The 13,209-nt window shown below is 39.2% G+C and overlaps 1 protein-coding gene across 3 annotated transcripts in view; it reads right to left on the bottom strand.

Annotated features, from left to right (window-relative positions):
- Positions 1-5,603: 5,603 nt before the first annotated feature.
- Positions 5,604-13,209, bottom strand: part of LOC119140857 (amyloid-beta A4 precursor protein-binding family A member 1-like) — a 142,142-nt gene continuing 134,536 nt past the window's right edge. Inside the window, exons 10-12 of one of the 3 annotated variants that reach the window (XM_037372491.1) lie at positions 10,360-10,479; positions 9,572-9,712; positions 5,604-9,202 (exon numbers count right to left, since the gene is read on the bottom strand). In XM_037372491.1, coding sequence (XP_037228388.1) covers positions 9,131-9,202; positions 9,572-9,712; positions 10,360-10,479 — 333 coding nt within the window. In that variant the 3' untranslated portion in view covers positions 5,604-9,130. The other 2 variants (XM_037372489.1, XM_037372492.1) reach the window with 2 other exon arrangements.

Here is a 13,209-nt window from a genome sequence, read left to right on the forward strand (position 1 = left end):
ACTCAGTGGACATTTTGTGGACATTTTATAGACATTTTGTTGACATTTTTACAGGGGTGGTGCATAGACTAGAGGAATGATGTCTGTGTATTATATCAAAGGATGGGAAGGGTGATAGTGGTTAATGAGGTTGTATTGGAAAGTGTGGCATGACGTAAATGGTATGGAATAAGGGATGGATACTGTCCTAGTTTTGGCTGGGATAGAGTTAATTTTCTTCTTAGTAGCTGGTGCGTTGCTATGTTTTGGCTCTGATGAGAGAATAATGTTCATAGGACACTGATGTTTTTAGTTGATGCTGGGTGATGTTTATACTAAGTCAAGGACTTTTCAGTTTCTCAGGCCCTGCCAGCAAGAGGGCTGGAGAGGCACGGGAAATTGGGAGGGGATATGTCCAGGACAGCTGACCCAAACCAGCCAAAGAGGTATTCCATACCATATGATGTCATGCTGAGTATATAAACTGGGGGAAGAAGAACGAAGGGGGGGACATCTGGCATTATGGTTTTTGTCTTTCCAAGTAACCGTTACACATGATGGTGAAAAGGAATAAGGACTAAAAACCTAAAGATCCACCTGAGAAGAGTCTCAGGTCTGTAAAAACCCCATTGTGCCTTGCAAAATTACTCAACTTGTTTACTGAGGAACCATAGCATGTAGTGCTGAACTGCCCTGTTGTTGCTCACTGTACCCAGGCCTAAGCAATTGTTGGAAATTTCTGTACCAGGTACGAGAAATCATAAATTAGGTAAAGTTAGACACGTCAATAGAAGAAAATGGTAGCAAGACAAGATTTATGTAAAAGATCCTGGCAGGGTCACTTATGAACGAAAGTTGAAAAGTGCAACTCTGAGGAAGACCACCTGAGCGGGGCCAAAGGCCGAAACGACCCTCTCAGAATTGATGCCAAGAGAAGAATCCGTCTAAACTCTGCCCAGGCTCCACCTAGACTCCACCTATCATTAATATGCAATGAGATGTTGCAATTACATGAATAATATATGAAGAGATGTTGCAATCATGTATGTCAAATGTATAAATTAGCCTGTTTAACACTTATGCTTCGGAGCGAGTTTCTGTGGTGTGAACTACCTCCTCCCCTGCACAGATAATAAATAACTTGCTGCTAAAAGTACAAAAAGTCTCTTAGCAGTTTTCTTCATTCCAAGGCTTTTTGTCATCAGTGGAGACTTGCTTTCCTGGGGATGGCTGAACACCTGCCTGCCCATGGAAAGTAGTAAATGAATTCCTTGCTTTGCTTTGCTTGCATGTGCAGTTTTTGCTTTACTTATTAAATTGTTCTTATCTCAACTCTTGAGTTTTACATTCCTTTCCGATCCTCCTTCCCATCCCTCTGGGTGGGGGGGGAGTGAGCAAGCGGATGCGTGGTACTTGGTTGCCGGCTGGGGTTAAACCATGACAATGTGCAACAGGTTATCACCATAATCTCATTCCTGTATGATTGGCAGCCCTCCCTCAAAATTTTTACATTGTTGGTAATAGTAACTTAGCTATTTTCGAAAGTCAAAGGTAAAAATTTAAAGAAACTATGAAACATATACTCAGACTGTGTACTTGAGTATTACCCACATGAGTTTACCCCCTTAGGTGATTAATTGCACATTCTTTTTTTCCTTCAGAAGCTGACTAACAACAAAATAGCCATCATAACCTTTGGCATTATGTGCTAGGAAAGTATAGCCCTGAAACTTTGTGTCGAGAAACAACTGAATAAAGTCCACAAGATATGTGGCCCCTTTAAACTCCCATTCTCCTTCAGTTTTCCTTTCTGCCCCATCTTCTTCATCCCAAGGGGCATCTGGTGCTAACTTCATGGAAAAGATGTAGTTTGAGATATGTGTTCTGGTTTTCTGCATGCATTCTATGTCATAGCTAATATAGCCCCGCCCTTCTTGTGGATTTTTTGATCACAGGCATGAAACACTGGTGCTGGTTTACATTACAGATCTGGTCATATAGCATATTCTGCACTTCCAGCCTTTGCTTTGCCAGTGCTGTGTTTTCTAGATAGGCCTTACACTTTTCACAGAAAATCATAGCCAAACAATTTCTTTCTTGGTAGCCAGGGCCCTGTGCCTCTGTAAGCATTCCCCAAACCTGCACAGCAGCTGGCAGCTAGGGTACCTTATCCTTGTCCCCAAGTTAAATGCACAGTCAGGAGACAAGCAGAATCAGCAATAATATTTACAGCTATGGTCATGGTTATACAATGTCTGACAAAGCTCACAAAAGTTTCTCACCAAAACACCTTCCTGACTTCCTTAACATCATAATAATGTTCATCATGTTAAAGGAGGAAACAGGTCTCGGGATATCTAAGACTGTCGTTTGGCTTAAAAATCCCCCAACCCTTTTTCCCCTCAAATAGGAGTATGATGTGTATTTTAAAGTGCAGCAGATCCTCAAGGAAAAGGATGTCACTCAGCATGACCTTCCTGTGTATAGGCCACCCCAGTTGGTCATGTAGCTCTTTTGCTGAGGGAAGAGGTTAAAGAAATTTTAGTAGATCTAATTGCTTAACAATTACCTAGATTGTTGTTGATAAATAATGCTTTGTTTTACTAACCATTGTGTAAATTAACTGAAGCAAGGAGTCTGCAGTTCCTCCTGAAGGACAGTTCCTGATGAGAACTAGCTAAAACCAACTACAGTTTGGACAAAGACCAAGGAACAACTGAGTCTGCACAAAGAGAGAAGGTAAAAAGTTCAGATCAAGGGAGACTACCAAGCCTTCATCCCCACGACCCCCACGACCACCACCAAGAGGCACCATGCAAGCGCAGTTGGGAGGGACTTATGGAAATGACTTCTTGGAACTAATTTTAATATGAAGCAGGGATAGGTCATGAATATGTATAGGTGTATTTGGAAACCTTATGTATATGCAACATTTGATTGTATAAATTGAGGCAAGTTGTTGCATGGCTTTGGTGGGACTACCCCCAGTGCTGCCCAGCGCTGAATAAACATACCTACTTAACAATCTGATAGATTGTGGAGTCTGATTCCCCAAGTCAGCTCTGCTTAACAGTGCTGCATCTGTCAGGTCCCTCACAGCTGTAAGCACTGTGAGACTCTCAGCAAAACAGATATTATTGTCACTTTTTTTTAGATCAATTAAATAACACTGCTCTTTGTCTATAATTTTGGAATGGGGGAGAGACTGCAAGTTTCTGCATACCCCATCCTCAACAGCTTTTACAATAATGACACCCAGGTAGAAAGAGTGATCAAATCACAGCACAGGAGAGTACTGACCCAAGTCTGAAAATTTTGCAGTACTCATATTGTTCAAAGAGTCATGCATGCTGACAGCTTCAAGATGTAGCTGATTTTAATCACCAGGGTCAAACAGTTGGCATAAATGATCGGAAATTTGCTCTACATGTCAAGCGTTTCATAAGCTTTGTGTAGTGATACCTGATCTAAATTAACAAATCTGTGTTCTTCTACATATTGTTTAGCTCTGAACCTCTGGGTCAGCCAGTTCCACTGCCTAACACGCTCTACAGAAGCCACAGGGTGGTCTGCTGCCTGCTCCACCACACCTGCTACATTTGAGGGTAGGAGGCTTTCAAATTCCCCTTCAGGCCTTTCAAGTGCAGCAGACAGCCTCCCCTGGGAAACATCCTCATTGTGTTCGACAGCCTTTTGCTCTGCAGGAGGCTACAGCAACTGGGAAGTCACTTCCAGGGCATCATCTTCTACCCTTGTGGGAGATGTGGTCACTGGCCCACCATGTTTGCATTTAAGGGCCCTTGTGATCCTCTAAGCCCCTTGCCAATAAGGTGATTGCAGCAACACAAAACTCATGTAGATTTCCAAATTAACATGCTTCATTTTAGCAGGTTTTTTTCTGTTCTGCTAACCTGTAAGTCAAAGCCTCAGAACTAACAGCCCCACCAGCACTTTCATCCTGCCTGCTACTCATCTGTGCTCAAAAAATCATCACAGTCTTTGAATGCTAAAACCATTTGCTTACTATAGCACCCTGTGAAAAACTGGCTTAGCTGTACTAATTAGCGTCCTTGATTGCGTTTTGCTTTGATGTCCTGTGAATAGTAGCCACAGCCTTATCAGCACAGCTAGCACTTGTATGACTACCCCCCTGACTTCCGACAGCCTGTCATAGCACTACTGCCTGCCCTTTTCTCACCAGCATCCTGCTGGCTACTCCTCTGTACCACATGACAATCATGGCCTTTTAGCTCTGCATTGTTCCCATTGCTCTTACTGATCTGCAGCAGCTGTGGTCTCCAAAAGCATGGGGCTGCAGTCTGCCCCCCAAAGCCTGGGTCTGGCTGCTTTTGCAGTAATCAGGACAGTCTAACAGGACAGTCTTGATTGCATACTCAGTCTTCTTATTTGAAGCATCAACCTATAGACAAGGAAACACATATAGCACAAACCTGCACCCCAGAATGGTCTTACAGGTAGCTGCAAGATCCCCCACAACCATGGGGAAAGGGAGCTCCTCCACCACCACTGGCCCTCTCTGTGTGACACAGATCAAAATCCAGTTTGCAGTTCATGGGCCCATTGACTGGTTCTTCTGGTTCACGTGGTACTTTTTGGGATCCCCTTAGGATCTTTTCCTTATTGTCCCCACACACATGTTCTTTTGGAGTTGGCATTTTCTTCTGGTTTTCCATTTTCGCAGACATTGTCGGCTGTATCTTGCAGCAGCACGCAAAGCCTGATGTATGTCCCAGTGATACCGCATGGTCATCCTGTTGGGCTAGTCATGGATACAGGGGATTTTATCCAACTCTTAGTAATGATTAATTTAACTCACATAGTATCCACAGTTTCTCATATTCCTTTCCCTTAAAAGTGCTGCAAAGCGACCCAGTGTTTTCTGAGTGATAGGTGTTGAATTCTCACCTGACCTCCTGGACATCACAAGCTTCTGGGCTTCCTTCCCTTCTAATTCCTCACTGTTGGCTCCCAGTATACTAGCATCAGAGCAAACAGGCAGCAAACCTTTTGCCTGGCTGGCGGCCATAATCTTTCTGCATGTCTTGAAGTTCACACAGGGTTAGGGACCAGGTAGTTTTGCCCTCTTGGGTGATTTGTCTTGCTTCTTCCTCCTGTTTTCTTGCTGAAGGACTAACTAGCTTCCTGATCAGACCCCTCCTCCACCTCTCTTACTGATCGATGGTACAGACCTGTCAACCTCAGCATCCAGAGTTTCTTTTTCAGCTGCTGAGATGACTACTGTAGTTAGGGCTTGGATTCCTGTCTCAACCATGGTCTTGTGATGGTGCTGAACGGAGGCTTGATAGGCAATAGCCAAGCACCAAAACAGTGCTAAGAGCTGCTGGGTCTCATTGGGGTAGGGAAGGCACCCTTCCATCAAGTGGCACACCTATTCAATGGGATTACATGGCTGTTCAGGCATAAAATCCCAGCCTATGGGAGGTGATAACCACCCTAGGAACCTTCCCAAATCCTTCCACACACCCTGCCACCCACAGATCAACCACCTCAGGACGTTTTTTTGTCACTTTACTAACAAGTTGTTTCCTCTTATGCCAAGATGAAACCAAGTTCCACACACCCAATAAAAAGCCAACAATGTTAGATAACAGATTCAAAAAGTTTACATAAGGATGTACAAGAACCTTGTGAGCCCACTTAACAAAACTAGACACATCAAGCCCAAAGAAGTGGGAGGTGTAATCCCTCATTCTCTCCACAAGATGCCTCATCCAGCAAAGGAATGGCATCAATGCCAGGGGAAAGCGCATGGCTAGTTCTTTTATCAAAATGTTCCCAGGCACAGTGAAACAGACTCATAAGCAGCACAGTTGTATTGGGTTTGCATGGCAAGGTTTTGATAGCAGGGGGGCTACAGGGGTGGCTTCTATGAGAAGCTGCTAGAAGCTTCCCCTATGTCTGATAGAGCCAACGACAGCTGTCTCCAAGACAGATCCACTGCTGGCCAAGGCTGAGCCAATCAGCAGCAGTGGTAGCGACTCTGTGATAACATATTTAATAAGAGGGGGTGGGGGTGGGGTGGGGTAAGCCCTAAATTATTATCAGCAAACTCTCAGCCTTGTCTGAGGTATTTTTGTTCTATATTTTATTTTTACAATTCTTATAGACATTAGTGCTCTGCTAAATAAAGGAATGTAGCACAGTAAATACATCACAACAAAATGGATGGCAACTCCTCCTCAACCCAAACTCACACACACACACACCCCCAAATGAAACCTTTGCAGTTCCATTACAGAGAAAGGGTCAAAGACCTCTGACAAAAAACATCAGAGGAATTACATTCAGATGTGCACACTCACATTCTAGGCTCATTTACACAGAGACAGAGATCACCAAGTTCAGTGTTTCCAATACTTTATAATAATTCCCATTCAACCTTTTTACAGAACAATAATACAAGAGAGTTTAGGCACTGCACAAAATATGTGCAAGAGATCTCATGCACATTGCCATCTTCAGAAACTGAATTCATTTAGAAAATTAAGGAAAAAACCACACAAAACAAAACAAATCTGGAAATTCCAATCAAATCTCAAATCAAAACAAGATTCAGAACAACTGGGGAAACTTGCTAATAAAACCAAGAAGAATGTTTCATCCTTAATGTAACTATTGAAGCATTAATAAGAATATAGTAAATAGTGAAGAGGGAAAAAACTTTTCAGACCTTTATACAGAAGAAAGAATGCAAAATGGCAGTTTATTCTTTTGAATCCATGAAGAATTCACACATCTAATCTAATAAACTACTGCACTACTATAGAAAACTGTTAACTCTTCCTTTACAGCTCATTTTTCTTGCAACTATCTTTACTTTTGCAAACTAAAACTGTGGGATTGTTTACAAGACTTATCTGGAGTGCACACTGGAAACTTCCCAGTGTAGAAATTTAATACACATATTACAATTACTTGGAACAATGAAGATTCTTTACTAGACTCCAATCCTATAAGCATTCACATGCTTAGCTTTAAGCATCTGTTTACCATGAAGTCAACAGGTTAGGTACTTTGGTGCTTATAACTAGGTGTAAGCTTAATTACAGGAAAACAGCCTTGTTTTTAATTATTCATTTTTTTGTGTGCTTAGGTTTTCTTCATCTCCCATTGAAGTCAATGGGAAAACCCCTCAACATGAGTTGGACAGAACCATAAAAACAAGTGAAGTTGAGGGTGTAAAACACAGCAGGAATCAGAAGTGTGATAACTGTCTTCAAGACTGAGTTTCCTCAGGCAACATGGAAAGGCTGCACTGTATATAACCTACTAAACAATATATGTTTATATATAATATTTAGATATATTACTATATTTATAAGAAGTTATGAAAATTTTCAAATTATCTCCATAATCCAGATATCTACAATTAAAAATTCTAATCACAAGTCATTCACAATCTATTTACATCAGTCTGATAGCAGAGGTAAATACTAACCTGGAATACTAACACCATTTGCTTGCAAAATCTGCTATTCCAGAGATCAAGATTGAATTATGCAACAAGAACTGCAGTAAATCAAGTCATTGATTTTCAAACTAAAATGTATTCATTAGTACAATAGCTTATGCTCTGTTCTATTATCTCCCTTACTGCCTGTTGAAATATAAAGCTTATTTTCTCTTTCTCTCTGTTCATCCCATGTATGTCCATGGTTTCTGAAAGGCAACAATAAACCTCTGACCACAGATGGAAACCAAGTGCTCAGGTAAAAACAGAGTTTTCATGGATCTCATCAACAGAAGTGTGCATGTGTATACACATATAAACAAAATCTCTGGAATAAAGTCCAGGTATCATTACTAGTTTCCAAACACAATGCACTCCGCAGTCCATTCCACAGTAACTGAGAAACTAATGGCTATAAGCATCACACCATTTTCAAGCTAAAAGGATGGGATTTTTTTTTCCCTATATGTGTTCTGATCTTGTTTTTAATCACACCGAGCCTTTATATCAAAATAAGACAAGGCAGAAACTGTTGCTTTCAGAAAATACAGTGCATCAGCCTGGTCTAAATATATGGTTCAAATTCAGTGTAAACAGCAGTATGCAGTACAGACAAAATGTAGCTACACAAAATAGAATGTTTTCTTATTGAGGAAAAAGAGCCATCAGCTGCTTTATTATTTTAGTGGTTTTCCCCTTTTTCCCTGATATAAGTTATAGACCAATCAAATCCTGCATTTCATACATCTCTACATTTCTTCATAAAAATCCATGTAACACTCACACATTCTCTGTCATATGGAAAACCAAAACACAAATTAACTTACATAGCAAAATAAATAAATTTATTCCTACCTTACGTTTACTTCTCCCATTTATCTGTCTAAACAAATGCCATTAAAACTAGATGTCTTTCAACAAAAAATACTTTTAAACTGGCTCAGTGTAACAAAATTACTTAGTGTGCAGAACTATTATTTTCAAGCTTCATAAATATCAATCACAATTTAAAAATGTCAGTATACACAAGCACACAGTTGTGTGTACCAAATCTGTAATTAAGAACTTAGAATGTATAGCTTCTCAGAAAACCCCCTCAATATTACTCTTGCTGGATATCTAGAGATCACTCACCTCCTGCCTCATTTAACCTCTGAAATGAGCATATAAAAGACATTGCATTTGAAAAAAAAGTATTTCGAAGATTAGAAAAATAGGGAACCCAACTGCAAAAAATCACATATCCTGAATTATTTGCCAAAACATGTCAAAATTGCATTATCTATACCAATTCATGGAGCACCTTTTGGGGTTCTACTATACTGAAGGATAGAAACTAAAAGGTGTGCATTTGAACAATTGGTTTTATGACAGCATCAGTTACTCATTCTTCATAGACATGTAAGTCATCTTTTTGTGAATTTTACCATGGACACTGCTGCTGTTGCTATTTACCCTGTGTGTGGAGTTGCATAAAGCTTTATTTGTATAGAGATGCAACCAAAAAGTCTCATGGCTATATTTTCCCTCCTCCTCTATACACAGCAAATGTTGGGGAGAGAGAGAAATGTATCTGTGGATACAAATGCAGAACTAGAAACAGAAGTAGTAATGAGGAAAACTATCCTTCATGCATATTGTGAAGGTGAGATGTCAGCTTTAGATATAAACTGGTTGCTCCTGCGCAGTTAACAGTCTGTACATAGCAGCTGGCATGGTCTTCATATGAATCTAGAAGGTAATAAGATGTGTTAATCAATACTCCTATTAGGCATGCTACCAAAACCATGAGTGTTCAATAGCCTAGGCCCTAGGGAGTACTAGGGAAGAAACTAGATGAGGTAACACAGGACAGAAGGGAAAGGGAAAGCCTGATAATTTTCATATCCATACTAAGGTCTAGAGAAAAAGGATTATCTAAGGTGTTGAGTATCTACCAATCATCTCAATTTTATCTGAAGTTGTAGGCACTTCAATAATAAGAAAACCCTTGGTGGTTCTCACTCTCACTTCTAGTATTTATGTTTGAACAGTAACAACCCAAAAGAGGCAATGATGACGCAATATGCAATACTGTCTAGGCACACTTCTTGCTCCTACCTCACCAACAGCATTTGAGAGAACGTGAACAATTTTTTCATGAGGTGTTGCTACAACACTCTGCCCATTGATTTCAATGATACGATGGCCAACTCGTACTCCTCCTCGCTCTGCTATACCTCCTCTCATAAGGCTACAGATCTGGAAGGGAAAGGACAAAATCATCAGTTTTGATATGGAACAGAGACTTTTGACCACAAATGATAATTCAGTACTTACATACATGTGTTTGCAGGGAAGTCTAAAATGTAGTGGTTCACTGATTCAAAGTAACATTTATTAGCATATTAATAATGTGTACTACACATTCTCTTCCAAAAGTAAAAGAAACCATCCACCAAAAGCTATCTGTATAATACTTGTTACTTCATGGTTTGAAAATTTAAGAGTGTATGAAGAAGCATAGTTTACAAAAACTTCAAAGTGCATAAGCCTTGCACTAAAAGACAGTCAAAGACAGACTCTTTCTTTTGAGACCATATACAATGGTTTGGTCAGAGACACAAATGATGCAGACTGAAAGCAGCCTTCTCCATACACTTTTGTTTCTTTAACCTAAACCAGCCTTTTTACTCCTGATTGATTCTAAAGCTATGAAATAAAGTTTCTTTCCCTGCTTTTGACTTGGAAAAAAGTCAGATGAATAACTTTGACCAGTTCAGCTTTTGTGTCTTAGACTTAAAATGTATACTGAGCCCCTGCTGCAGTGAGGGAAAAAACACAATTCATTGCATATGTAAACCTTAACATATGTAAAAGCATCACCAGAAGGTCTGGAAGCTACTTACAATCCCATTCTGTACACTGAAGCCTAACTGGTATCTGAGGTCAGGTCTCCTGATCAAGACTGTGGTTACCGGAGGACATCTAACTACATTCAGTTTAACTTGGGCTTGGTTTTTCAAACCCTGAAAAAAATAACCATCACCATGAAAAATGCTGACAAAAATGGGGTGAAACAATTTAACATAAGCACTCGGAAAAACAATGCTTAGAATGTTAACATGGGAATAGCCCTGAATAAGCAGTTCTTTGAATGTATCATTATGAAACAGGATTCCTGAATACCAGACAGAAGCAAAAGGATGCTCAGTGAATTGAATGATGCAGTATAAACCTCTTCTTGTCAATAAGCTGATGTGGTTGTTTTAAGATATCTAGCTTCCTGTTGGAAATTTCTTCGTTTGAGAACACGAATTATTGTTCTAAAGAAGCAAAGGAAATAAAAAGCAGGTCTATGCAGTTGACCAGAAAATTGACAAACATTCTGGCTGGGAAATGAAATTTAAAATATGCAGCTAAGATAGACAGATACAAATAAGTGGCTTTCCTGGTGCAGTTATATTCATTTCTGTAATGCAAACATCAAGTCCATGTATAAGCAATACTCACATTTACATTACCCCTCCCTTCTAAACTGGATTTATCACATTCACCTTTATATCTTTGCTACCAGAAGAACTAAATGAAGAAGGAAAACCCAAACATAAAATTGGAGATAATTGTAGAGTCTGACCGTTACACATATTCAGGCATTCAGAGCTGTTTCTTGTAGATAAAACCAACTCCAATGTTAGATTACTTTTTTATATATAACTGAATACACATTACTCTTAAATGTTGCATTTACACATGTTTAGCCTTCAATACATAGAACCCATATGGGAAAGAGATGCTATGTAGAGAATATGGCAGCTTCAAGCTTCAATCATGTTAACATTTATTCCAATTCCAACAGCTGCTTTTGACTTTCATATGCACGAAGTCAAATATGGGTCCCATTGAAAACAGTGGGTTGCTTGCCACTGACTTCAACAAGATTAGGATTTCATTCAGGAAAATAACTCCTATTACAGCTAAGGTAATAGACTGATGTCTCTACATGCAGTTTACTGCTGCTGATTTTGCTGAGCCTAACTCTAGACTTGAGACTAACATTCTGCTGGGATGAAAAATCAATGCTTCTAACTGCCTGGATATGATGGTTGCAGAGTCCCTGAATCTGTTTCTGATAGTAGTTAGCATCAGATGCTTCTGAAAAAGATGGAAGTAGCATAATATAATTAGGGAATAACCAACACATATAGAAAGTTTCTTCCTAGATCTGTCAGTTTGTAAATGGTTTATAGTCAATTAGTAACAAGGCTTACATCTCTAATTTAAAAATAACCGTATGTGAAGTACTTGCAAGATATTCTTCTCATCTATATAAAATGCTTATCTTTTCATAGGAGTCCTTATAGAATACTAAAAAATACTAAAAAAGTTTACAAAAAGGATACTTCTGCAACATTGAAATATATACTTGGGTGACCGATGTTTCATTTGGGGGTTCATTTGTGTTACCCAAAAATGTTACATAAACAGTTCTAGATGTATGGCTATAAAGACCTGCAAATGCACCGACTACCTTCTTAACAGAAAGATAAATGGCTAGCAGTTCCTCTGGTAACAGCCTCATGAAAAAGGAGTGGAAAGGCCTCTAAAGGCAGGAGACAGCAAAGCTAGCTTTTTGATTGTTTTCATTTTGTGAAAGTGCTGAAGATTCTTAACGCATCACAGGAAAAGTCCATCTGTATGAGAAAAGCATATATCAGTTTTAGAAATAAATCTGATATGGGATAGAAAATAAGTATGAGACAAAGCTGATAACATGAAGGGTGGTGAGCTTTGTTCTGCTGAATTTGGTGCAGAGGTACTTAAGGTTTTTTTCTGCTTCAGGAAAAAGAAAAAAAGAAAAGAAAAAAAAAAGAGTGCTGTTACCAAGGTTTTAATATACTGCATTCACAAGATATCATTTGAATTAATGGAATCCAGAGTGGTTGTTCTCAGAGACTTAAATATCTATTACTTGTTAGGGCACGGTGTTTACATTTTCAGAAACCAGAATATCAGGTTTTTATAGTGAATTTTTTAGTTCAAGCATTAAGAAAGGAATTCATGGGCAACAAAGACATACTTATTTTGTGAATTACTAAACAAACATTTTTTTACTGCAGAACACCACTACCCAGCAGGGACACGGAAGGATTTCTATAGTCATATACAGCATTACATTGCATGTCTACATGCTACAATATGCAGCAGTCCTGTGGTGTTTGACTATTTCAATAGGTAACCCAGAAGACAATTTAGCTGAATTTCCAACATTCTCAAAAATTGCATCTTTCGCCCTCCTAAAACTTTGATGTTTAATTACTCACTCTTGCATGTTTCATCTACCCCAGAGGCTCTTAATTTCCAGTTGACTAGCCTGCTTTTTGCATTTACATGCTCTCATGTCAATTAAAAAAAAGTTCTTCCAATTAAAAACTCCCACCATTTAGCCAAATTCAAAGAAACATTATACTTTCCAATGCGCTCAAGTTGTTCCTACAGAAAATAAATAGGTTTAATTTTTTTTTTTATCCAAAGTTCAGAAAAATGTTAAAATATGTTTTAAAAACCCAATCTTTTGAAAAAAAATACTCACTTCTCTAGAAACTAGATCACAGGAATAATTTAAATGGCTAAAATTGCACCATTGTAGATTTTAGACACCTATGTCTCAGACTGCCCTATGAAGTTTAGGTGCCTCCAGACAGTAACAAACATCTTCCTTTTGGTCCCAAATATTCCCTTGGGGCCTGAAGTCCTGC

This window comes from Falco rusticolus, chromosome W (assembly GCF_015220075.1).
Source record: "Falco rusticolus isolate bFalRus1 chromosome W, bFalRus1.pri, whole genome shotgun sequence".
NCBI classification, from domain to species: Eukaryota; Metazoa; Chordata; class Aves; order Falconiformes; family Falconidae; genus Falco; species Falco rusticolus.